This window comes from Vombatus ursinus, unplaced genomic scaffold, assembly GCF_900497805.2.
Source record: "Vombatus ursinus unplaced genomic scaffold, bare-nosed wombat genome assembly UNPS02007284.1, whole genome shotgun sequence".
In the NCBI taxonomy this organism is placed as follows: Eukaryota; Metazoa; Chordata; class Mammalia; order Diprotodontia; family Vombatidae; genus Vombatus; species Vombatus ursinus.
In genome coordinates, this window is record NW_020947062.1 from 19,638,324 (window position 1) to 19,666,223 (window position 27,900).

Genomic DNA, 27,900 nt, shown 5'->3' on the forward strand with positions numbered 1-27,900 from the left:
GGAAGGAAGGAAGGAAGGAAGGAAGGAAGGAAGGAAGGAAGGAAGGAAGGAAGGAAGGGAAAAGACAAATGATCTGAGGGGAACTGGGATTTCTGAATTAGCTTACACATAGCACAGAACTGGTCAGTAAGGTAACTAATAGCTAGTAATAGAACTTGGGCTTTATGGTCCATATGTTATCCTTTACTTCATTCAATAATTGTACTTTCTGAATGCTGGACAAAGATCAGTAAGATTTGGTCCCTGCTCTTTCAGAGCTTATGACCTAGTTCCGGGCTTCAAAAAAAAAAAAAAAGATTTCCTAGATGAACCGACTACACCAGCGTCCATTCCCTCCCCGTTCCCTCCCCATTCCCTCCACAACAGAATCAGAAAAATATGACAGAGCTACAGGAGAAACAAGGCTCTTACAAGAACTTACTAAGCTTGTGGCACATGCCTATATGCTATAGGGGTGGGAGATCCTAAGTCATAAAAGACACCATTTGGACCTATGTTCAAATCTTGGCCCTGCTGCTTATAATCTATGATCATGGGAGTCACTTCATTGGGCCTCAGTTTCCTCATTTGTCAAATGGGATTGAATTACTAACATCTGGGCTCACTTCCAGCTCTGACACTATGATTCTTGCCTACAAGTAGCTGCAGATAGAATACACCACACATTCCTTTCATACCTCCCTAACTGACTCACTACACTCACCACTGTGGCTCTTTTTTTCCAGACCTTTTCACCCCTCCTCAAATCTCCCACAGATCTTCCTCCCAGCTGAAAATCTTGCCTCATATTTCACTGAAAAATATTGAGGCCATCTGTCTAGAGCTCCCTCTTCTTCCCCCTCCTCATCTCACGGCACTAAGATGCCTTCTGCTGCTTTCTTTCACTCTGTCTCACATAAAGAAGTGGCTCTCCTTGCCAAGACTAACCCCTCTACATGTACAAGTGATCCTTTTCCATCCTGCCTCCTCCAGCCTTTCACTGCATCCATCATCCCCTCTCTCTGTTATGTTTACTCTCTCCCTGTCTACTAGCTTCTTCCCTGTTGCCTACAAACATGCCCATGTCTTTACCATCACTAAAAAACCCCTCACTTGACCCATCCTTCTCTGCTAACTATCACCCTATATCTCCTCTCTCTTATGGTCAAACTCCTTGAGAAAGTTGCCTGCAATTGATGACTCCCATTTCCTTTCCTCTCATTCTCTTTTTAACTCTTTGGAGTCTGATTTCCAATGTCATCATTGACTTGAAACTGCTCTCTCTGAAGTTACCAGTGATTCCTTGATTGCCAAATTTAATGGTCTCTTCAACCTTCTTGACTTTTCTGGAGGCTCTGATTACCCTCTTCTCCTAGACATTTCCTTCACTCTAGGTTTTTGTGACACCGCTCTCTCCTAGTTCTCCTGCTACCTATCGGATTGCTCCTTCTTAGTCTGCTTTGCTGGATCTTTGTCCAGGTCATCTCTGCTAACTGTAGATGCACCCCCGGGGCTCTGTCCCAGGCCTTCTTCCCCTCTCCCTCTTTTCCTCCCTCTAGTGATCTTCCCTCAAATGCTCTACATCTTATGTGCTTTAGCCTCCTTCTGGTTCCTTAAAATCACCCAGATTCACCACCTCATTGTTGTCATCAACCTCACACTTGCCCTTTAGCCCACATAACCAATCAGTTTCCAGGTCTTGTCATTTCTACCCCTCTCATATGTGTCCCCCCTCTCCACTAAGAGCCACCACTTTAGTTCAAGCCCTTATCTTTGTCCTGGACCATCACAATGGTCTGCTGGTTGGTCTCTCTGACTCATCTTTCCTCTCTCCAACCTACCAAAGTGATTTTCCTACAGCACAGGTTACTTCCCTTCTCAGACTCCACTGGCTCTCTATTAAGTCTAGGATCAAATACTATTTCATCTTTATCTCATCTTTTTCAGATTTCTATTTTTGTTTGTATATATTTCAATGCATATAGTTACTAATAATAATAAGTTATTAATAAGTAATTAATAATAAGTAGCACATGTATTATGATTTATGTACTACTTTAATAGTATCTAGATAGGAAGATATGTTTGAAGATGCTTCCTTTTCAGGTTAAAGCTTTTTTATTAGATTTTTAAGCCTCCTAGAAGATACTTTTTAAAAAATCAGCTTGGGGGCAGCTAGGTGGCAAAGTGGATAGAGCACTGGCCCTGAAGTCAGGAGGACCTGAGTTCAAATCCAGCCTCAGACCAAACACTTGACACTGACTAGCTGTGTGACCCTGGGCAAGTCACTTAACCCCAATTGCCTTAAAAAAAAATTAGCTGGTATTCAGGAACCTTTCCACCCCCGACCAAGAATCCATCATTTCTATGTATCATGCAATGGTCCAGATCGGGAATAAGCATTATTAAATGCCTACTATGTGCCCAGCATTGTGCTAATCACTTTATAAATATCCCATTTGATTCTCACAACAATCTTAAGAGATAAGTGCTACTATCCCTATTTTATAGTTCTGGAAACTCAGGCAGAAATTATGTGAGTTGGGGTAGTTAGGTGGCGCAGTGGATAGAGCACTGGCCCTGGAGTCAGGAGGACCCAAGTTCAAATCCAGCCTCAGACACTTGATACTTACTAGCTGTGTGACCCTGGACAAGTCACTTAACCCCACTGCCTAGCCAAAAAAAAAAAAAAAGAAAGAAAGAAATTATGTGACTTGCCAGGGTCACATAGCTAGTTTCTAAGTCTAGATTTGAACTCAGGACTTCTTGACTCCAGGCCCAGTGCTCTATCTACCTACCTGTCTCAATCCAAAATTTTCTTCTTAATGTCTTAACCAATTCACTTCTCCAAACTGCTTCCCTCTTTGAAGCACTTTTCTTTAATCAGTAGCAGCGATAGAAAGAGATTCTATGCCTATAAGGTCATTAGTTTCTTACTCAAAATGTTATTCACGTTCCTTGGCAATTGTCTCTAGGTTTTCTGGCTATATCATTCATGCCCACATAAATAACCAGCAATGGGTAGTATTCATCAGGTTTGACAAGGCTTAAGGGATTTCCTGTCACACCCTAGATATATGTCCCTGGAAAACAGCAGATCTATTATTATTATCAGGTCTATTGGACCCCTTACAATCTGGTTTCTGATTCTACGATTCTATTGAATCTGCTCTCAAAGGTTGCCAATGGTCTATAGTTGGTAAATCCTTATTCTTTTTTACCTTTCTACAACTTTCTATATTATTAAACACACACTTTACCTCTTATGTTCTCTTCTGTTCTATTCTCTTCTACTTCTATTACACTACTCTCCTTGTGTGAATACTCCTTTAAATCTTTGCTGGGTCAATATTCATCTCCTACTGTTCTAAACATGAATATCCCCAAGACTGTGCAAGCCTTTTTCCTTCCTTCCTTATACTCTCTCCCTTGGTGATATCATCTGTTCCCCTGGGTTAAATCACCTATTAAGTCACCTGTAAGCAGATGACCCCCAGATTTATCAACCCATTCTCAATCTTGAATTCACCTTGTACCTATGCTCAACTGAACTCAACTCGTCCCTCCAACACCTCATATTGAAATGTCCCAAACTGATTCATCTCCCCTAAACCCTATCTCCCAGTTTCCCAATTTTTCCCAGTTTCCTATTTTTTTGATGCCACCATTACCCTCAGTCACCAAGATTCACATCACAGTCATCTTACGACTTTACCTTCTCCTACACCCCATGGATATAATCAATTGCCTAGGCCTGTCAATTCTACTTCCATCAATCCCCTCCTTTCTACTCACATTACCATTACCCTAGTTCCTGCCATTTGACCAGCTAGGTGGCACAATGGATAGGATACCTGGCCTAAAATCAGGAGGACACCTTCCTGAGTTCAACTCTGATCTCAGACATTTACTATGTGACCCTAAGCAAGGCACTTAACCCTGTTTGCCTCAGTTTCCTCATCGGTAAAATCAGCTGGAGAAGGAAATGGCAAACCACTCTAGTGTCTTTGCCAAGAAAAAACCCCACACGGGGTCACAAAAAGTTGGACACAACTAACACGACTGAACGGCAACAAAAAGTTCCTGCTCTAACTACCTCTTGCCTGCACTAAAATACTACCTAATTCAGTTTCCTGCCTCCAGCGCCTTCCAACCCCTATTCCAATCTATCCATTACACAGCTATCAAGATCATCCTCCTATGACACTTCCTCACTCCAAAGGAGTAAAGAGCTCCGTATTGCCTCCAGAATAGCCTATGTGATGGGTTTTTAAGGCTCTCCACAAATCTACCTGATTCAAACCTTTCTTCAGCTTTATTCCACATTCCTATTAGCTTTCCTCTAGTCACAACACTCCCATCTCCCTGAAATCTCAAAAACCCTTCCTGTGGCTGGGAATGCACTCTTTTCCTCTTCTCAACCTTTCTGAATCCTTCTCTTCCTTTATGGCATGGTGCTTTCTTCATTTAGTCTACTGTAACACCCACTCCAAATATACACACACTTTTATACTCCTCAAATCTTCCTAGAGTACTTTGTCTGGTTCCCCTTTGTACCCAATCACTCCCTGACTTGCATTTGCCTATATTATAATATTCATCTTCCCAGCTTGAAACTGAACAGGCAGCACTTCCATCCTCCTCTAACTTTGTCTGCACACTCCTCCCCCTAATATAGTTAGCCATGTCTGCCTAGGCAGGTGCTTCCTTCACTGGGCCCCTGAACCTAGAATAAGGATTGAGCTGAGAAGCTGAGAATCATCTGCATTTTTTCCTAAAGAGATTTCAATATCCTTTAGTAAGACAATAGCCACTTCTTTTAAAATTGCTGTCTGGGCAAAGACTGTGCATCTTGTGTCTGACCTAGGGACCTGCCATTCGACCACCTTGGTTTTAGGGATGGCTTCTCTTCTATTTCTACCCCAGCAGGGAACCAAGAAGAACTGAACCCAGAGTATGAAACAAAAGGGGGAGGGGAAGAGACTGGGAACAGGAGGGGCCCCGGAGTAAAGATGAGGATTTTGAGGTCAAGAAGTAGATTAGTAAGGCAGAAGGGATAATTTAGGATCTTTGAGAAGTCTGAAGTGTGGGGAAAGGGGGCAATTTGGGGATTTAGGAGCCAAGGAGTACTCTAGGGCTAGCTGAGCCCTAAAGCAAGAGGCAAGTGTGAGGTGAGGATGGGGAGACTGGAATTGTAAGTAAGAAAAGAGCCATGGAGTCAACTAGCTTGAAACCTGTCACAGCTACTTCCTTTCAAAAGGGGTTCATTAGGCAGAATACCTGCACCTGTGCAGAAATGACTTTCCTGCTTTTGTCCAAAGCCCACCTTCACATACTATGCAAAGACAGCAGCCCTTTGCCACCACAAAAAGAGCTGCTATAAATATTTTTGTACATGTGGGTCCTTTTCCCTTTTTTATAATCTCGTTGCGATATGGATCTAGTGGTGGTGTTGCTGGATCAAAGGGTATGCAGTTTTATAAGCCTTTGGGCATAGTTCCAATTGTTCCCCAGAATGGTTCAGTTCACAACTCCACCAACAAAGCATTAGTGTTTTTTTCCCACATCTTCTCTGACACTTACCACATTATCACTGTTTTGTCACATTAGCCAATCTAACAGGTGTGATGTGCTAACTCAAGAGTTGTTTAAATTTGCATTTCTCTAATCAATAGTAATTTACAGAATTTCAAGGGGCAGCTCGGTGGCGCAGTGGATAGAGCACCAGCCCTGAAGTCAGGAGGACCTGAGTTCAAATCCGGACTCAGACCAAACACTTGACATGTCCTAGCTGTGTGACCCTGGGCAAGTCACTTCACCCCGATTGCCTCACTTAAAAAAAAAAATTTACAGCATTTCTTCACATGACTATAGATAGCTTTAATTTCTTTCTCTGAAACCTGACTGTTCATATCCTTTGACCATTTATCAATTGGGGAATGACTTGCATTCTTATAAATTTGGCTCAGTTCCAATCAATTGGGAAATGGCTGAACAAGTTGTGGTATATCAATGTAATGGAATACTACTGTGCTATAAGAAATGATGAGCAAGTGGATTTCAGAAAAGCCTGGAAAAACTTTGAACTGATGCTGAGTGAAGTGAGCAGAACCAGGAGAACATTATACACAGTAACAGCAACATTGTATAATGACTAATTTTAATAGACTTAGCTCTTCTCAGCAATGCAATGATCTAAGAATAAGACTAAGACTAAGACTAAGACTAAGATTTCAAAAGACTCATGATGGAAAATGCCATCCACATCCAGAGGAAGAAGTACAGAGTCTGAATGCAGATCGAAACTTACTATTTTCTTTTTTTGTTGTTGTTTTTTATTTCTAGTGGTTTCTCCCTTTTCTTCCAATTCTTCTTTCACAACATGACTAATGTGGAAATATGTTTAACATGATTGTACATGTAAAGCCTCCATCAGATTGCATGCCATCTTGGGGAGGGGGAGGAGAAAAATTTAGAACTCAAAATCTTATAAAAGTGAATGTTGAGAGACAGCTAGGTGGCGCAGTGGATAGAGCACCAGCCCTGGAGTCAGGAGGACCTGAGTTCAAATCCGGACTCAGACATGTGACTTTGGGCAAGTCACTTAACCCCAACTGCCTCATCAAAAAAAAAAAAAAGTGAATGTTGAAAACTAAAAATAATTAATTTTTTAAATGAAAAAAAAAAAGATAGCAACCCTTTGCCTTGCCTGGACAGAAAGTTTACAACACACAGCTAATGTCTTACTAAGGAACTTTGAGGTTCCTTTAGGAAACAATACAGTCTTCAACTTGTAAACACCCACCTTCTTTGGCCTATGAGTGCCTTTCTACAAAAAAAAGGGGGGGAAAAAATCCAAAATACAAAGTTATAACAAAACTAGAATTTTATTTGCACTGTTGATACACCATGCCTCTCAGCACCACTACTCAATGATTTCAGCACTTCCTCTGATATCTGCTTCACTTTCTGCTGGACAGCTGTTTTTTCCTTAGGTCTTCTTTGTAAACCTTCTCAGGCAGGCACCTGATCTGGGCCTGCAAATGAGGACAGAGGAGGAACTGGAAAGGGGAGGAATAGTAACTTATATGGTCAAGATAGATTTGAGTGCTCATTTCTAACTTAAGAACTGCCATTAATTCATAATATACGGGACAGATTGGTGGGCTTATATGCCACAATATATAGTACATGTTTTGCTCCATGTAATGGTCTAGTAGAAATGTACCAATTTTGACAGCCTCAATTCAATTCAATAAAGATTAACTAAGTAGCTGCAGAGTGCTTCTTTTCATGTCAGTTTGCTCTTCCTTTCTTCCCATCTCACCCCACTTCAGGGATATTTATTGACTATCTGATACTCTTCATTTAATGAAACTTGTAGACTCTACTTAGAACTTTTTGCTTTCCTTTTAACTTATATTTGGCTCAGTTATCACGTGTGTTCCTGGGCTGAAAAAAAGGGACCTGAGAAGTCAAGCAGGAATGGCCCCCTGCTTTGTGCCGAAGAAACTATGAAGTTGAGAAGCAGAAATTCCTACACTGACTTACAGACACTTCCCCACAAAGAACCAAGTCAGAGTCTGAAGCAATAGCAACAAACTCATTTAGCAGGTCAAATACCTGCTACTATTAGACAGAATAAAATACTCTGTAATAAACTCAGTCTGAAGCCAAGTCACTGAGCTGTTGTTTTTCTCCAGATTATCTGAGACACTATGACTAATAGTATTTAGGAGTTTAATTTACTGGTTAGCACACTTTACAAAGTCTGATTAACAGTAAAGTGTTTTATAAAGTTATCTGACCTGGTTATGTGAAACTAAATTATTGCTTCCTAACAGCAACATAACTACATGCTGAAATGCTATACATGACACAAGTTACTGTGACATCATAGAAATTCTTGTTATTTATTTTAAAAAATTCAAAATATTAAATGATGCAAGTTCAAATATGATAAAAATTGCTGCAAGAAAATAGTTCTGATATATGACATCTGTGCTTCACTTTCTCAGTACTAGGAGAGTAAAGTGTTCAACTGAAGGAAGTAAGCTGAACTGCTTCATCTGAGTAGATAAGAGATCCCACTGATTATTTCTATGCTTAATAAATTTAAAATATATCTGAGGACATCTTCCCCCCAAAAAAATCATACAATGATTCTTATGAGTCACTTCAGTTCAAATCACTTCTCTTTACATAGTGATCAATTCTGACCATCACTAAAAGGTACACAAAAAGAAAATCAGTCATTTTCTGTATCTGTGAACAAGATGACAAACTAAAAAAAAAAAAAAAAAAAGGCAGTGTACCCACAAAAATCTATGTGATTTAATTCAGGTATAATTTGAATATGATAGACGTGGGTAGATACAGTCTAATACAATATGCCTTAAAATTTATCCTATCTCCCACCTTAATCTTATTATAAAATAACCATCTAATAAGTACATTTTTCATGGTAATCCATTCCTTGCCACTGAACTATCAACCTTGGAACCCTGAAGAAGTCAATGACTTCTAATCATTTGGTACCTCTTATATTTTACATCTGACTCAAACTTCTAATTCTAGGTTTAATTCAATAACACAAAGGATAAATTACATTTCCTTAACACTTAAGTGAAGAAATTGCAATCATAAAGTCTGTCACACCAGAAATTTCAATATATTTGGTGCATCATTAACTTGAAATTTTGGCCTACTTGAGCACTCCCAATTGCCTAAGAGTATTGAAGAAGTCTTCTAAAAAATATCTAAAGTACTTTTCCTGAAGAAAAGTTCTATTTAAATGCAAGGCATTATATCTGCTATGTTCACTTATATTAGTTTGATAGCACAAAGAAATTTGTGCTTTAAAAAAAAACTCAATATTTGGCTACCAAAGAGACTACTGCAGCAATGCCATACTATTTAAAATTTACATAAATATTCTGAGGGACTTAAAAACTAGCTTCACTGACACTTTCAGAGGATACAAGATAAATAAACCTTAAAAAACAGGGTACACAAGATAATATCTAGCTCCACATTTTCAGTATCAGATCTGAATTCAGCTGAAAAAATAATAAAGATAATAATAAAGATAAAAATTATACTCATCCCTTATCTCCAAATTACCATGACAAAATGAGAGGTCAACCTCTCAATTACGTACCAACTGTTTATGGCAAATATCTGCATAATATGATATAAAAAGTCAGACAAAGAAAATGACTAAATAAGTAACCTCAGATCACAGTACTTTCAAAATATATAATCATTAGTAATCTTCAGAGAAGGCATTGCTTCATTAACATTCTGATCTAGTCGATGATATTCCACAGTTTTGGAGCAAAGACCATCACGCCATTTTCTGCTCTGAACCATTAGGAAGATCTGAAATAAAACAAAATTATTAAATAAGCAGATGATTAAATAGAAGTAGAAAGTAGAGCTTTGAATAATTAACAAAACCTCTGTCTCTCTAATAATAAAATGATATTTTCTGTTCTTTTAAAAAAAAGATTATATTAGTATAATATTTTGATATTTAAATCTGACCTGCGTTTTTATAAATAAATACATATTGAATAGTAGTAAATAGCCAAATTTACAAACAAAATTTGAAATCTTTCTGCTCTACAGCTAAGAAAACTGTTTTTCTATAACTGTATTTTAAATTTAAAAGACAGTTCTTATTGTACTAATCAACTAAAATACTAGCTACATGAAACACTTAGAAAAAAACACATGTGCCTTTCTTCAGGGCTTTCTTTATTAACCAGTTCTCTGGAAGTTGGAGAATTTTTTCTGCCCTCTATTCCTCTCATTTCATCCCCTAATCAGGTACAGTGTTTCTGTGGGAATGACAGAGGAAGAGAAAACAGAAAGAATAACACTTTATTAAAGACAAAACAAATCAGTGTTTGAATTTCCTCTACAGCACTTTGAAAGTCTTGAAAGTTCACCTTATGGAACTGCAAGGAGTCCAGATAATCTAAACATACAGAGCACCACATACTGTGTACAATCCCTTTGCCCTCATATACCCTAACATGTCGTTTAAAATATGGGAGAGTTCAGCTCAACACTTGGTAAATTTAAAGGCAAAAACTTGAGAAGGCGTCTCAGAGAAATTTCCTAGGGAGAGTTTCCCCCATCCATATCAAATAATAAAGGTAAAAAAATCTCCAAATTCAGAGAGTTTAGAAGAGGTTAAGAAGAGAAGTACATACATTAAGTGTAGAAGACTTTCTTAAGGAGTTTAGCCACAAAGGGCAGGGAGAGATAGGGGACATTAGGTATCAAAAGACAGTTGAATCAAGCGAGGGTTTCTTAAGGATGGGGGAGAGATGGCAGTATGTGTAGGCAGCAAGGAAGCAGCAGAATGGGGATGGTAGAAAAGGAAATTTGCTTGGAGAAGACAGAACAGATTGGGATCATTTATATATATTTGCCTTGGCATGAAGGGCTACAGCTTCATGTGAAACTGAGTTGAAGGAGGAGACAGTAAGGAAAGGCAACTGATTTCTGGGATGGGGATGAGGAGAAGGATCTGGATGCTTTAAGCCTTCAGAAGGCTTAGTTTTAACTCACACTCTGAGGGAAAGTAGTTGGCTAACCAGGAAGCATGGAAAGAGTTCAAAGCAAGAGTGACATGAGACATTAAAGAGAAAAATGATAAGGAAACAGACAAAAAATAAGACTGGATCCCAGGGACTGGGGTTATGGAACAGTTTCTTCTCTACACTATTCCTCCATCAAGAAATAACTAATTCTATGTGATTCAAGGGATAAAATGTAAGAGAGAAATAGAAAATAACACTTCTTAGAAAAGGCCATTGCAATATAATAACACTGACATGGAAGGTACCAACAGATTTATCTTAGTAAGAAAGGGAAAGGTTAAATAACAAAAGAGAGAGTAAACAATAATAATAAAAGTATATCCAAGGAATCTGGGATTAGTCAGGATAATGGGAGAGAGGGAAGTTGAGGGGAAGATACCCAATTCAGATTATTATAAACAAAACAAATGGAAGAGACTAATTGCTGACCTAGAAGGGAAGGCAAATTTCTATTTATATATGCATGTATATTTATATATTTATGTAAATAGTTCATTTTTAAAATTCACACACTTATTAATTATAACCCCACATGTTAAATTATCATTTAATTGCACAGTAAGAAGAAAAAGACACAAGGAATGGATAAAAAATCAAAATCCACTATGTACTGAAAGTATATGGGTGTGTGCATATATATATGTGTGTGTGTATATATATAGACATATATATACACACACACACATTTTGTATATACATTTTTAGTCATTTGTCTATGTATATATTTTTAGACATTTGAAGCACTCTGTAAATATCTATGTGTGTATATACATAACACTAAATTTCATGTATACACACATAAATGTAGATATTTAGAGTGCTTCAAACAACTAAAATAAGAATTGCAATAATGATTTCAAATAAAGCATTAATAAAAATTAATAAAGTCAAGAGAGAAAAAAAGAAAATTATATTATATTAAAAAATACTATAGACAATAAAAAAAAATTAATTTACATGCACCCAATAACACAGACTCAATTTTTAAAAGAAAAGCTGGGGGGCAACTAGGTGGTACAGTGGATAGAGCACTGGCCTTGGAGTCAGGAGGACCTGAGTTCAAGTCCAGCCTTAGACACTTACTAGCTGCGTGACTTTGGGCAAGTCACTTAACCCCAACTGCTTCCAAAAAAAAAAAAAAAGAATGAAGTTAGACAAACCTGTAGGGCAACTAGATGGCACAGTGAATAGAGTTTGGGCCTTGGAGTCAGAAGGACCTGAGGTCGAATCCAGCCACAGACACTTGACACGTACTAGCTGTGTGACCCTGGCCAAGTCACTTAACCCCCATTGCCTCACCAAGAAAAAAAAAAAGCAATATTGTGGGGCAGCTAGGTGGCACAATGGATACAGCTCCAGCCTTGTAGTCAGGAGGATCTAAGTTCAAATTTGGCCTCAGACACTTGACACTTACTAGCTGTGTGACCATGGGCAAGTCACTTAACCCCGACTGCCTCACAAAAATAAAAGAAAAGAAAAGAAAAGCTGGGCATACTGTAAGAAAAAGGAGACTTTAACATTCCTCTGTTAGGCAAAACTAAAGAATAAACCAAAAGGGAACTTTGCTCAATAACTTGAATGACCCATGATACCTTTAAACAGGAATATTAAATTATAGACATATTCAGAGTGTCCCAAAAATCTTAGTGCAGTTTTAAGCTATTAAAATGTATTAAGCTTTAATAGCTTAAAACTGCATTAAGACTTTTTGGGACACCCAGCATATGAGCATCCCATAGATCTTTATGATATGCTAAAACAAAAAGAAATCATATACAAATATAAAAAAAGATATAATAAATGATCTTTTATAGGCAGAAAGACAGCACAGCATAGTGAATAAAGAGCTGGTCTCAAAGCCAGGAAGACCAGGGTTCAAGTCCTACTTCTGATAATTCTGGCTGTATGACTCTGGGCAAATCATTTACCCTCTCAGTCCTCTAAACAACTCTCTAAAACTATAAGTTTCAGTGAAGGTGGATTAATAGAGAGTTTCTTTATCCAGGAGTTCCTTATACCAAGAAATCACAGATTCAGCCCCTAGTCTCCTTACAAGCATAACCCAATCAAATTAGCAATGAATAAAGTAAATATAAGCCAAAAAAAAAAATCTAGGACACAGTTAAAACAGTCATCAAAGGAAATTTTGTAATTCTGAAAACCTACATTAATAAAAGAGAAAAATAATAATAATGATAGAGTGAATCAATGCACCTAAAAATACTAGAAAAAAATAAACAAATTAGCAATCCTAAAACAAGAGCAAAAGAAGAAATCTTAAAAAGTAGAGAAAACAAAAAGACTAAAGAATTGATAAGCAAAACTAAAAGCTATTAGACTATCAAAAAATCAATAAGCCATTTGACAACTTGATAAAAAGAGAAAGCAAAGTGATTACTAAAATAGAAATGAATAAGAATTCACAACAGAAATTTCAAAAATATCAGAAACTATTAACACAATTATATGTCAGTAATATTGGGAATTCAAAGGAAATTAATGAGAGTTGCAAAAATATAAAATACAAAAACAAAACAAGAAATAGATATTTTAAACCCATTCTTCAAAAAAGAAATCAAACAAGTCATGAATGAAGTGCCAAAGTAAATTTTCAGACAAAAAAAAGTTAAATACTTTTAAAGAAAATGAATTCTATAGCCAATCCACAGTTTATATAGAAAACATTATTTTAAAAATCTACTTAATTTGCTCTTTAAGGATCCAATTTAACTCTCAATCAAAAGTATAAACATGTTACCACTGAGCTATGAGGATTTAATTCACAATTTGGAATCCAGATATGCACACTGCTGATTAGATATTCTCAAATTTCACCATCAAATTAACCTTGTTCACACTTGCAAAAATGTTACTATCAAGAGTAGTCATGTTTCCTGGCATTACTGTTTCATTTTCTGATTAAAATTAATTTAGTCGGAAAATAGTTATAATTTCAAATACTCTTTTATGGAGATGTACCAAAGTATTAATCATATGAACCAAAAGGGGAACTAAGTCTGTTCAGAAATAAAACTTTACACAGGCAACAAGGACATTAATATAAGTAATTAACTCAATATTCAACAGTATTTGGAAAAAACTTGATTCTGACATACAGTGCTAGAGGTGAAGAAAATTCTCAAACTCACCTTTCTTTTGTTATGATATGTGATATAAACAATGGCAATCAAAAGAGCAAAAATAATGAGATGAAAAAAGAAATGGCTGTCTTCCTCTTCTATATTTGATGATGGAGACTTAAAAGATTTTGACTCATGAAAATTGTTCAGATTAACAGTCTGTTCAAATCCTGCATAACCTGTATTTTCTTGCATTTGCTCATCAGTATCATCTCTGGTATTGGGAGTCCAGTCATAGTCTTGTTCTCCATAATCCCCATTGTCCAAAGCATCCTTGCCCACAGACGGAGAACTGTTCAGTGTAAGAAGTTCCTCTTCCTCTATTCTAGTATCTTCAGTAATATCAGCTTCCATTTGGGGCATGGTAGTAGGTGATGGAGAGACTACAGATGTGGTCACTTCATTTCTTTCTGAAGAGGGCACAAGGGCTGGGGCACTGGTGTTGGAAACACTAAGTTTGGTGTGGTTAGCAGATGGCAGGCCATTTGATAACACAGCTTCCACGGTATTTGAGGGTTGTTTCACAGTCACTGGTGATGTTAGATTCTCCTGAGCTGAAACAAATGAAAAATAAGGAACATTAAACTGTAAAGTCTACTTTCATATGCACAAGATTGAAAGCATTACTTATTTATATTTCTCATAGGCTTCTTATTATATTATTCATTTTACTAAATTGCTATAGCTTTAACTGTCCAGCCTCCACTAAAGTCCTATTCTGATGCCTCTCACTTGCCTAGCAGAAAGAACTCATTAAATCACATATCCTTGAAGTTGTAAAGTTAATTGACCGGAACTAGTTAATAAGGCTCTAAAGATTCTCTGAACAGCCAACAGGAAGCTAATTTTTTTAGTGTTATTCTGCTTCCTTTTTTACATCACTGTTATATTCCAGTAGTCTACCTCCTCCTCCACAATAAAACTCTCCTAACAAGAAAGTAAAGCAAAACCAGTTGACAGACCAAACATGCCTTGACAACACATGACTTACTCTACTGCTGTAATCTACCATCTCTCCTATCAAGATGGAAATATGTTGTTTTTTGTTTTGTTTTATTACCAGTCCTCAGTAGTCAAGATTGGTCAATGTACTGGCATGAGTCTTTTACTATTACTTTCCTTTATATACATTACATTACTTTCCTTTACATTACTATTACATTCCTTTAAATTACATTACTTCCTTTACATTGTTCGTACAAGCTTCTCTGAAATCTTCATACTCAACATTTCTTACAGTGCAATATTTCATTACATTCACATACCATAATTTGTTCAGCCTTTCCCCAATCAACATGTACCCAAACTTGTTTCCAGTTTCCTGCTACCACAAAAAGTTTAGGTAAATTTATTAGAAACAATTATCCAAAGTATAATAATTGCTTTGTCAGATATCAATGCACTGTATTAGTGGCTTCTAAGACAAAAAACACTAAATCTCCAAAGATGTAGGACAGGATGACCCCAACCCGCCATGCCATCTATAATAGCAGCAAAAGACACATTCACTCTGCCAAAATGGGAGGAAGGGAAGAGGGCTCAAATAAACCCCAAACAACTTTTAAAAGGAGACTAATACCTATCCTAGAGCAAGGTAACCAACCTTTTCCATTAAGATCCCTTTTGAACAAAATTTCACAGACCCACAGAATGAATGTGCTATTAAGTATCTCTTCTTGGCTGAGAAAACAATAAGCTACTATGAATTTGGTTAGTTGTAAATTAGTTTATAATTCATTAATCACAAGAAAAATTATAATATATATTAAGATATTTGGGCTATATAAGCTATGCTTGCTTAGATATTCCACTGAGTCATTTTAATGAGATGTCTGGTGTTATTTTGCAGTTTTCATAGATGAGACATCTTATTAAAGCAATGAACATTTTAAATTTATATCTGGTTCCACATATGGATTTATGGATTTATTTGAAAGCTCTAAAATCTAAAATCCCGAAGTAGGGGAGCACTAATCTAAAGGTTTTACTCAGTTTACAGAAATAAGACCTAAATGACAGATATAAAAAGTCACATCATTAACAAATAAGAGAAGCAAAGAAAAAAATACCTTTTATATCTACAGAAAGAGAAAGAGTACATGACTAAATAGGGGTAGAGAGGATCACAGAAGATAAAATGGACCATTTTGATTATGTAAAATTAAAAAGTTTTTACTTTGGAGAGGCTTAGGGAAAACAGGCATATTATTGATATTGGTAGAGCTATGAGCCAGTCCAGCCATTCTAGAAAGCAGTTTCTTATTATGCCCAGAAAGTTGCTAAATTGTGTATAACCTTTGACCCAGTGATACAACTACCAAGCCTATATCCCCAAAGAGATCAAAGAATGAGGAAAAGGAACTATATGTATTAAAATATTTATAGTAGCTTTTTTTTTGGTGCCAAAGAACTGGAAACTAAGGGGGTGCCCTTCAATTGGGGAATGGCTGAACAAATTACACTATATGAACATAATGCAATATTACTGTACAGTAAGAAATGATGAAAGGGATGATTTCAGAGAAACCTAGGAATACTTGTATAAATCGATGCAGAATAAAGTGAGAAAGACTTTTATAAACTTATGCAGAGAGAAGTGAGTAGAAGCAGGAGAACAATTTATACAATAGCTTTGTAAAGACAAATTGTGAAAGATTTAGGAACTCTGATCAATGCAATGACCAACCATGATTCCAAAGGATCAAAATGACACATCACCCATCTCCTGATAGACAGGTGATATGCTCAGGGTACAGTATGAGATACATATATTTATACACATACATACACTTATGTGTACATTTATGTATGTGCACATGTATGTATAATTATAAAGTCAATGCAGGGATTTGGTTTTGTGTGTGTGTGTGTGTGTGTATATATATACATATATATATATATGTACATCTGAGAAGGAGGCAGAGGTGTACTGGAGTCAGCTCAGATTGGTTTGCTGATTTCTAAATTTTCAGTGTAGCATCTATAACTCAGAAAGGCAATCTCTACAAATCAAGGTATGATTATTTTGTAGACTGTTTAAACGTAAGTGTTAATGTAGATTAAACTCACAAGTGTGTGTGCCTGTACATTCCTTCCCCGACAAAGAAAAACAATTACTAACACACTCCAAGAAAGAGAAGATTGACAAAGCAAAGAAGCAAGGTCCCATAAACAAAACATATCCTCCAAATGAAAGACAAGTCCTATCATTGAAAGTATAATGTACGTAAAATACTGTCTTTTTTTCTGATAAATCATAAACAGCAGGATTTTTCACCATAAGTAAAATGCAGTCCTTGTCCCACTGTACTTCACAGAAAACTTACTATTAACCATGCCAGGCTTGGAAATCATAAACCTGAAATCTGGCAACATAAAGTGAAGCAATCAAAAATTAGATTACTTAAGGTCTACCCAAACACAGTGCTAATGAAGCTAAGATTATAAGTTGTATTACAAATCATTAGAGCTGAAAGGGACCTTAACACCATCTAATGCAACTCTTTTGTCCTTCGTGTTTTATTCCACATTATCTACCATAACTATCTGCTGTCTCAAAAATGAGTGCCACTACTGAAGAGAGTTTCTGAGTAAGGAGATATGAGAATGATAGAACATCAATCCATCTTTACCACTAAAGAAATTAAAACCTATACAAGTGACAATAGTTCAGTAACATCATTCTAAGCCAAAAATATTACCTGACTCTTTAGACTTCGCATTGCACTTAGTTTTTAAATAGATGCACTTTCCAAATACTGTTGTATATTATTATCTATGTAGATATTTTTGCTATTGCACAGTAATCCCTGTGAGAGGTTAAACTTTATGTCTCTTCTAACACCTAGAAGAATATGCTGCAAGAGTAGGCATTTAATATGGCAGATGAACATTGTTAGGGAAAGAAAAAAAAAAAGTCAAGCAATCTCTTCTATTATTTCCCCAGAAGAGGCCAAAGTGACAAGGATAATTATGATGCAATCAATCACAATTACATTCTGAAGCAGTTGCTGTCAAAGAGACTACATAAAAATATTACAATTCTTTAGATTTAGTTTTTTCCTCTATTCTTATTATATGCCAACTCTACAAAAATACACTGTAGTTATAATATGACAATGATTAAAAACCACAGCATATGCTATATTTACACATACTACCCTTTTCCTTCACCAAAGTACTATCTTGGATGGATATAGACTGGTGTGTGGCTGTTGTGGAGTGGTGAGCTTTGAAAATAAGGGGGACTCAGAGTTGAACAGCTCTGGTTATCACTTTGTAGCATGGAGGTTAACCAGTTAAGCATGAGCTCTGGCAGGCCACACCACACTAGAAAGTCTTTGAGTATGGGCAAAGGAAAACTTTGCATATATTGTCCAAAGACTAGCCTCACCAAGTAGGTTCACTACTACAGGGTTGTCTGCCAAGTAATGGTAGATTCGTGAAACCACAGAGGGGCTACAATCTGCATTGTGGTAGGAGCTACTGGAAAATCATAGATATTTAGAATGCATGTTATATCTTTATTATTTTTCAAGGTTGGTACATTTAAAATGTCGACCTGTCATTTTTTATTATATGCTACTGGGTATAAGTATGTAAATCTACCATCACTTTTTAGTAGCCCTGGAAAAAGTAAACAGAATAGGTTTAGGTACCCACTCTCACCAAAGCTACAAAAAGTCCAACTCAGGGTTCAGAATAAGGTTATGATTTCCCTTAGAATGTAAGTTCCCTGAGGGCAAAGATTGTTCCTTTTTTTTTGTCTTTATATACCCAACCCCTAGCACCAAGCCATGTACACAAGAAGTGCTTAGTGAGTTTTTTCTTTGAATTAACTTGCAATGTTAGTCACAGCCTGTCCTCCCTTATACTGATGACGCAAATTATGCCAAAACTATTGTTTATTAGTTCCCTGTAGTGTTATAAATATGGCAGCTATGCAAAATACCTGTCGTCTTCTTCTCCCAATACCCCACCCCAAGACTCAGGGGGAACCTCTTCAAATATATGAAAGCTATCAGGCTGTTTGCCCTGTATCAGAAGGATTAGGTTTGTTCTATTTGGCCCCAGAAGGCAGAACCAGAAACAATGAGTAGAAGTTGCAGAGCCAAATACAGGCCAGATGTCAGAGAACACTTTCTAAAAATTATAGTTAACCACTAAGTTAGTTAACCACTAAGTAGAATGGGCTGCATCAGGAGGTAGTAGGTTCCTCTTCTCTTAAAAAAAAAAAAAAAAAAAAAGCTAAAGTCCTATTTATTAGTTTAAGGTTTTACTTAGGGGACGATCACGTACATACATAAAATCTGTGGTCAAATTTTCAAGTTATCAAGGTGAAGGGAATTACTATGGGAATTACTGGAATTTTATACTTTCAAAGTTATGAACTCTACAACTCAAAATCTGGAAATTAAACAACCAACTAAATATTTATACTAAATTGTCTTATACTTCAAGGATATATAATTTCATTGGTGTGAAAATTCACTACCCCAACCAATGCAGAAACCCTCTATTTGTGTAAATAGTCCATAAAAGCTGCTGAAGCTAGAAAGTCCAAACTAATGTGTCTCTCTGAACTTAGTTAGTCTGGTCTGGCAAAACAAGTATGTAGCCTATTACCAGACCCATATTCAACTCAGTAGGACTTGCCAGGATCTACTAAATTACTGTAAAGTAATATGTCAGATATTATATTGAATCAAGTCATTCATAGACTTTCACAAAGAATATTAATAGTCTAACAGATATATTGTTTATGTAAATACTCAAGTTTGTGTGTCACAGTTGGTTAAAAGTATGCTTCAGGTAGTAAAAACAAAGCTCAGGACTAAATTGGATTGAATAGTATGGAACTGTTGAGTAAAGTTATTTATATTAAAATTGTTAAAATCCTCACTGCTGGGCGGAGCCAAGATAGCAGAGAAAAGGCAAGGACTCATTTGAGCTCTCCCTCAAACCCTCCAAACACCTTTAAATAATGCCTCAATGGCAAAGAATTGGAAATTGAGAGGATGCCCATCAATTGGGAACTGGATGAACAAGTTGTGTTATATGAATGTAATGGAATACTATTGTGCTATAAGAAATGATGAACAGGCAGACTTCAGAAAAATCTGGAAAGACTTGTATGGTCTGATGCTGAGTGAAGTGAGCAGAACCAGGAGAATGTTGTACATAATAACAGCCATGTTGTGCAATGACTAATATTGATAAACTTAACCCTTCTTACCAATACAAGGATCTAAGACATCTCCAAAGGCCTCCTGATGGAAAATGCTATCCACGAAGAAGGAACTATGGAGTTTGAATACAAATCGAAGCATACTATTTGGTCTTTCTTTTCCTTCTGTTGTGTTTTGTTTCCTCTTTCTGGTGGTTCCTCCTACTGGTTCTAATTCTTACTTACAATATCACTAACGTGAAAATGTTTAATAGGAATGTATATGTAGAGCCTATATCAGATTGTGTGCCATCTTGGGAAGGGAGGTGGAGAAGGAGGGGGAGAAAAATTTAAAACTCAAAAGCTTATGGAAGTGATTGTGGACAATTCAAAATAAATTAATTTTTAAAAAAATGCCTCAAAACAAATTCAGGAGTGGCAGAACCCACAAAAGGACAGGGTGAAACAAGAGTACAGTCCAGCACACACCACATCCCAGCAAACCAGCACTAGGCATTGGAGGTGACTAAATCAGTGACAGCAGTTGAGTTTCCAGATCTCTCATCCCATAAATGGAAAAGATGTCAGACAACTGGTCAGAAGATAACAGAGGTCCCTTTGCTAGCACCAGGGGTAGGGCTCTTGTTGCTCTGCCCACACTTGGATCTGAACTGTAGTCCTGGGTGTCAGTCTCAGGGCAAGGAGAAGTACGAGCACACTGGAACTTGTGGCCAACAGGGGAGCAGGGATCCTGGTCTCAATTCCAGGGTGGAAAAGGGTACCTGTGGTCAATCACAGACCACAGCACAGGCCAGGAGAGTGCAACTCTCCGTAGATCATACCACCTTAGAAGAACTGAAAACTTATAGGTTCTCAGAATTATTGCTGAAAAAAGTTGTACAAAAAACCTGAAGCTTGGGACAGTGCCCCCTCCACTCCAAAAGCACAGCCTCACTTTAGCATAGCGTTAAAAGTCAAGAAATAGGCTAGAAATGATACTAATGAGTAAAACTGAAGGTTCAATCCTAAGGTGACTTGAAACAATGTCACACACTGCACTCCTGCCTTCAGAATTTTATATCATTGATCACAGTGGAATGTAAGCTCCTTGCTCGCAAGGACTGTCTCACTTTTGTATTTGTATCCCCAGCACCTACCACAATGCCTGGCACATAGCAGGTGTGTAATAAATACCTGTTGATTGACAAAAAAAAAAAAAGGAAGGAAAGAATGAAATAGGGTGGGAAAATGAGCAAATAGTAGAAAAAGATCCTGACTACAGAAAGTTACTATGGTAACAGGGAAGATCAAAATGCAAAGTCTGAAGACAGCAAAGTCAAAATTGCTACATCTAAAGCCTCAAAGAAAAATATTAATTGGTCTCATGGAAGAGCTCAAAAAGGATTTCAAAAATCAAGTAAGAGAGGGAGAGGAAAAATTAGGAAAAGAAATGAGAGTGAAGCAAGAAAATCATGAAAAAAAGAGTCAACATCTTGGTAAAGGAGGCACAAAAAAAAAATACTGAAGAAAATAACACCTTAAAAAACAGAATAAACTAAATGGTAAATTAAGCATAAAAATCCAATGACTAGAAGGCCCTGAAAAGCAGAATTGGCCAAATGGAAAAAGAGGTACAAAAATTCACTGAAGAATTTCTTAAAAAGCCAAATTGACCAAATAGAAAAGGTACAAAAGCTCACTGAAGAAAATATTTCCTTAAAAATTAGAATTAGGCAAAAGTAGATGCTAATGATTCCATGAAACATCAAGAAACAATAAAACAAAATCAAAAGAATGAAAAAAAAAATAGAAAATTTGTAAAATATTTCACTGGAAAAACAACAGGCAGTTTCCAGATGAAGTAATCAAAACTATCTACAGCCATATGAAAAAAATGCTCTAAATCACTATTGATTAGAGAAATGCAAATTAAAACAATTCTGACGTACTACCTCACACCTTTTAGAAAAGGAAAATGATAAATGTTGGAGGGGATGTGGGAAAACTGAGACACTAATGCACTGCTGAAGTTGCACACTGATTCAACCATTCTATAGAGCAATTTGGAATTATGCCCAAAGGACTATAAAACCTGCATACCCTTTAACCAAACAATACCACTGTTAGGTCTGTATGCTAAAGAGATAAAAAACAAAAAACGAAAAGGACCCATATGTACAAAAATATTTACAGCAGCTCTTTCAGCAGTGGCAAAGAATTGGAAATTGAGAGGATATCCACCAATCGGGAAATATGGAAAATTGTATGATTGTGATGGAATACTGTTGTGCTGTAAGAAAAGATAAGCAGATATCAAGTGTGTGTCTTGGGGAGGGAGGTGGGAAGGGAAGAGGAGAAAAATTTAAAACTCAAAAGCTTATGGAAGTGATGGTTGATAATTCAAAATAAATTAATTTAAAAAAAGAAGAAAAGATAAGCAGGATGCTCTCAGAAAAACCTGGACTTAAATGAACTGATACAAAATAAAATTAGCAGAAGCAGAACATTGTATACAGTAACAGCAATACTGTATGATGATCAATTGTGAATGACTCAGTTATTCTCAGCAACACAATGATTCAAGATAATTCTGAAGGACTTAAAATGAAAAATGCTATCCATCTTTGGAGAAAGAACTGATAGAGTTTGAATGCAGACTGAAGCATATTTTTTCCTTTATTTTTCTTGTTTGTTTGGTTCTTGTGTTTTCTTTCACAATATGACTAACATGGGGGCAGTTAGGTGGTGCAGAGGACACAAACCCGGCCTTGGAGTCAGGAGGACGTGAGTTCAAATCCAGTCTCAGAGACATGACACTTACTGTGTGACCCTGAGCAAGTCACTTAACCCCGATTGCCTCACCAAAAAAGAAAAGAAAAAAAAAATGACTAACATGGAAATATGTCTTGCATGACCACACATGTACAACCTATATAAAACTGCTTGCCTTCTCAATGAAGTGGGCAGCAAAAGGAGGGAGAGAATTTGGAACTCAAAAAAATTTTTAAAAACAAATACTAAAACATGTTTCTACATGTTAATTGGGGAAAAAACAAAATAACTTTTTAAAATCCTCACTGCTGTATTTCAGAATCCTAATTTCCTTCCAAGTTCAGCTCAAATATCACCTCCTCCCATAAAATTACCTCGAATTTATTTTGAATACAATTTTACATGTACTTGTTCTCTGATTAGAATAGCTGAGGGTGGGACAAGTTAATGTTTGTCTTTTGTGTGCAACATCGGGCACTAAGTAGAAATTTAACAATGCTTGTTCATTGTCTGATTATTCAAACAGGAAATGCTAAACTCAATCTGTACTGAAAAGTCAGAACACCTAGTGCTGGCTCTTCCACAAACTAGCAGTATTCTTTCAAAAGTCACTTTCTCACTCTGGATTTCAGTTTCCCCATTTATAAAATTTGAGGTATGCACTAGACATTGTCCCTTCCAGCTCTAATATTGCAAAACTCCATAAACTTATCTGAAGTATTATTCAATTGAAACTACAGCTACCAACTCAAGACCACAATAGTACAAATCAGAGAAATGGTCCCAATATAAATGGGTAGCACAGCAGGATGAACAGAGACCAAGCCTCAAAGCTGGGAAGGCCTGAGTTCAAATCTTACCTTCTGAGACATATTTCCTGAGCCTGGGCAAGTCACTTAAAGAATCAGTGCTCCTTCTAGGGCTATATCCCAAAGAGAATCACACAAACGGGAAAAGGACCTATGTGTACAAAAATATTCATAGTAGCTCTTCTTGTGGTGACCAAGAATTGGAAATTGAGATGCCCATGAATTGGGGAATGGCTGAGCAAGTTGTGGTATATGAATGTGATGGAATACTACTGTGCCATAAGAAATGATGAACAGGCTGACTTCAGAAAAACCCGGAAAGACTTAAATGGTCTGATGCTGAGTGAAGTGAGCAGAACCAGGAGAACATCGTACATAATAACAGCTACGTTGTGCGATGAGTAATATTGATAAACTTAACTCTTCCTGGCAATTCAAGGATCTAAGACATCTCCAGAGGCCTCCTGATGGAAAATGCTATCCACACCCAAAGAAAGAACTATGGAAGCCGAATTGCTAATTTTTTTCTCTTACGTTGAGTTTTGTTTCCTCTTTCTGATAGTTCCTCCCATTGGTTTTAATTTTTACTTACAACATCACTAATGTGAAAATATGTTTAATAGGAATGTGAATGTATAGCCTATATCAGATTATGCGCCATCTTGAGGAGGGTGGTGGGGAGGAAGGGGGAGAAAAATTTTAAACTCAAAAGCATATGGAAGTGATTATTGATAAATCAAAATAAATTAATTAAAAAAAAAGAATCAGTGCTCTACAAAATACTCTATTTTAAGTTGAAGAGAAGGTGATGATCTGCATTGGTAGAATTTCCTCACATAGGATTTCTCTGTACTAGTGACTGTACCATAGGTCCAATTAATATTCCTTATTCCTCAAGTCAGAGAGCTAGGTGACACAGGATAGAGTGCCTGCTCTGGAGTCAGGTGGACCAAGTTCAAATCTGGCCTCAGACACTTTCTAGCTATGTAATCCTGTGCAAGTCACTTAACGGTTTGCTTCAGTTCCTTCATCTGCAAAATGAGCTGGAGAAGGAAATGGCAAACCACTCCAATATCTTTGCCAGAAAACCCCCAAATGTGGCTACAAAGATGGTTGGACATGACTGAAACAACTCAACAAATTCCTCAAGTCATCTCTCTTACCTTTCCTCATTTCCAATTCTAATGTTCTAGGTATCTATGCTATGGCACAACTATGTTTACTTAGTCAATCTTTACATAAAACTGCCTTTCTTCATAAAATTTACATGTCCATATTTTGGGCTTCTTTCTAAATGAATAAGCTCATTTATTTTGATGGCAGTTCTATTTTGAGGTTCCTCCAAACTAAAATATGAGATGAAAGGGGCACTTAAGACCAAATCTAACGCAGGAAAATTTCCACTGACTGGAAGAACTGAGTTTCTCTTAAGAGAAACTTGACCATTTCTCTTTAGATTTCCCACAGAAAATACACATTTAAAAACAGCTTTTCTCACACAATTATTAGTAACCCAAAAGGATAATCTGACTAGCATCACTTGAGAAATAGGGATAAAGAGCTTCAATCAGACACAGTGTCCAAGTGAGGAGTAGAACATGAAAACTGCCCATTGTCTCTAATCTTAGGCAAGGTCTGATCCCTGCATATTTTGCCTTGTATGTGGTAGGTGCTTAAATAAGGTGCTTGTTAAACTGAATTGAGATTCTAGTTTCAGGGTCGGGAAACTCCATTCAGGTCTCTGCCCTGGCAGAGCTGCAGGGTAGGTAGGTGACTGTCTTCTGACAATAGTGAGCAAGTATAGCTGTTCTGATACCTTTGTTGTTCCTAACTGATAACCTAAAATTGGGAAGTACAAGTAGATCACTCTTCAGAAACTCTATCCTGTCCTGGAAGGAAAGGTTTTGTTCAATTTCACAAATGATTAATTGCTTGAATGATTTATTTTTCTCCCCCAAAGTGTCATGCCACAATTTGCAGATGTTTCAGATTTTTTTTTCATATAGTATTTATATCTTGTGCTCCATTTACAAAGTTCTATTTTCATTGGTATTTATTAGAAGAATGGTCCTTGAAAAATCAAGTTGGACAACAGGGTAAAGACAAGGATCAAAGGTTAGGGAGAAACAACTGCCCCTGTAGAAGTAGAGGGCCATGTATACAGCACTTCAACATTAGACCCTTTCTTTGTTCTTTTAACTTCAATCACCCTCACCTTTGAACTTTTGTGAAGTAATTTTTCCTATACAGAGCAAGTTTGCTCATATCCAAATCATCCTCCCAATATGCTAAGGTCCTCTCTACCACAAAGATATTTTTCATTTTCTCTCCCCCAGTCTAAAGTAGCCCCTGCTCTTTAGCAAGACAACTCATATCAGTTACTAAGGTCTCCATCTCTTCAATGCCCTCTAAACAATCAGCTCTGAATCTCCCCTACTCCCTGCCAAGAGCCATTCTTCAGTCCCTCCCAAAGAGTGATTCCTAATGCTCAGTTCCAGACCTCCAACTCTTCAATTCCTCATTTCCTAGTGAACCCCAACCATTCCTCAGTTGCCTCAGTCAGCCCTTCTTCAGTTCCCACCCAGGACCCAAGGTATTTATTCATGTGCTGCACAGTTTAGAAAGGACAATGACAAGCTGGAAATTAGAGAGAAGGTGGGTGGACACCTTTAAAGGTGGTAGTTATTATAACTGTCTGTTCTTTGGCCTGAGGGTAGAACAAGGAACCATGGGTAAAAGTTACAAAGAAGCAAAATTTAGGCTTAATGTAAGGGAAAGAACAATCCAAAAGTGACACTTCTCTATCCCTACTTCTAAGTTCCCTTTAGTGATATAATTTCCCTTCAATTCCTCCCATCACCCCACTCCTTAGTCCCCCCTTTTTCAGCTATACCCAAGCCTCAATTCAACCACCCCAACTCTTCAATCCCCCAGACAACCCTGAATCTCCCTGCTCTTCAGTGCATCCCACAGATGTTCTTCAGTTTTATTTTCTAATCTTCCCAGTGACTTTTCAGTACCCTCACATTTCCCCCCAACCTCACACCATTCCTCTGTCCTAACACACTATTCCAAGTACAGTCTGATGAAGACAGAATCACCTCCTTTTTCCTGGAAATTATGGCTCTCTGATGTAGCTCAAGAGCCCATTATCTGTTTTGACTATTATATCAACCTAACTTACTCCTGGCCTCTGTGGGTTTGGGGGGGGGGTGTAGCTCCTCCTCCCAGAACAGCCACCACCCCCAATGTCCTAGTCCCTCTTTCCAGACCTCACAGTGCCCCAAGTTTCTGTTCCTACTAAGCCTGACTCCTCATCCTAAACCTCTTTGCCCAAAAAAACTTCACAGGCACCCTTGCCGTGCTTCCCCTGGCCTCACTCTAAAATGTGTCCTCCCACTGCCTCACTCTACACATACACAAAGAAAGCCTCAGTTATTCCAGACACTGACTGATTTGCACCCTGGCTTCACAGTCCAAGGCCCCAGACTCTCCTTTCCAGCCTGCCTTAGTCACTCTTGGGCTTGACCCCCTCCCGACCCCCAAGCTTCTCAGGTGCCCTGGTCCTCAGGTTTCTCCTCCCCCACATAGCCTCAGCTGGTCCTGGGTCCCTCGGGCACATCTGGCTCCCTCCTCACAGAGCCCCCACTTCAGTCACTCCTGGCCCCCTCCTCACAGAGCCCCCTCAGTCACTCCTAGCCCCCCCTCTTCATAGAGCCTCCCTTCAGTCATTCCTGACCCCCTTCCTCAGAGCCCCCCCAGTGACTCCTGGCTCCCTCCTCACAGAAGCCCCCCAGGCACTCCTGCCCCCTCCTCACAGAACCCCCCAGTGACTCCTGGTTCCCTCTTCACAGAGCCCCCCCCCAAGTCACTCCTGGCACCCTCCTCACACAGCCTCCCCAGGCATTCCTGGCCCCTTCCTCACAGAGCCCCCCCCCCCCTCCGTCCCCCCCTCCCCCCCCCCCCAGGGCGCCCCCCAGTCACTCCTGGCCCCCTCCTCACAGAGCCCCTCCACCCTTCAGTCACTCCTGCCCCTTCTCACAGATCCCTCCCCCGTCCCCCTGGCTCCTCCCCCCTACACCTCCCCCCAGCCCGGTCGATGACCCTTGACCCCCTCCAGGCCCGGGCGCCGCAGCCCCCGACACCCTCTGGGCCAGGCCGGCCGCGAGGCCTCGGTTCCCCAGAACCCTGCCTTGAGCTCAAAGGGCCCTCACCGCTGAGCAGCTCCGGGAAGACAAGCATCAGCAGCAGCAGGATCAGAGGCGAGGCCCGGGCAGGGAGGTCGGGGCGGCGGCGCAAAGGCTCGCGGAGCCGGGGCGGCGGCCTTTCCTGCAGGGCCACCTCCATGGTCCTGCGGGCGGGAACAGAAGCCATGGCCGCGACGGGCGGAGCCGACCTGCGCGCCGGTTGCTAAGGATTGC

At 38.3% G+C, this 27,900-nt stretch overlaps 1 protein-coding gene across 1 annotated transcript; it reads right to left on the bottom strand.

Moving 5' to 3' along the window:
• Window positions 1–6,847: 6,847 nt before the first annotated feature.
• Window positions 6,848–27,853, bottom strand: CUNH5orf15 (chromosome unknown C5orf15 homolog). Its single transcript, XM_027849334.1, has 3 exons — window positions 27,694–27,853; window positions 13,742–14,286; window positions 6,848–9,360 (listed from the first exon to the last, which is right to left on the bottom strand). Exons 1-3 carry the CDS (start codon window positions 27,851–27,853, stop codon window positions 9,229–9,231), a joined length of 837 nt encoding a protein of 278 aa, XP_027705135.1. The 3' UTR covers window positions 6,848–9,228.
• Between the last annotated feature and the right edge of the window lie 47 nt (window positions 27,854–27,900).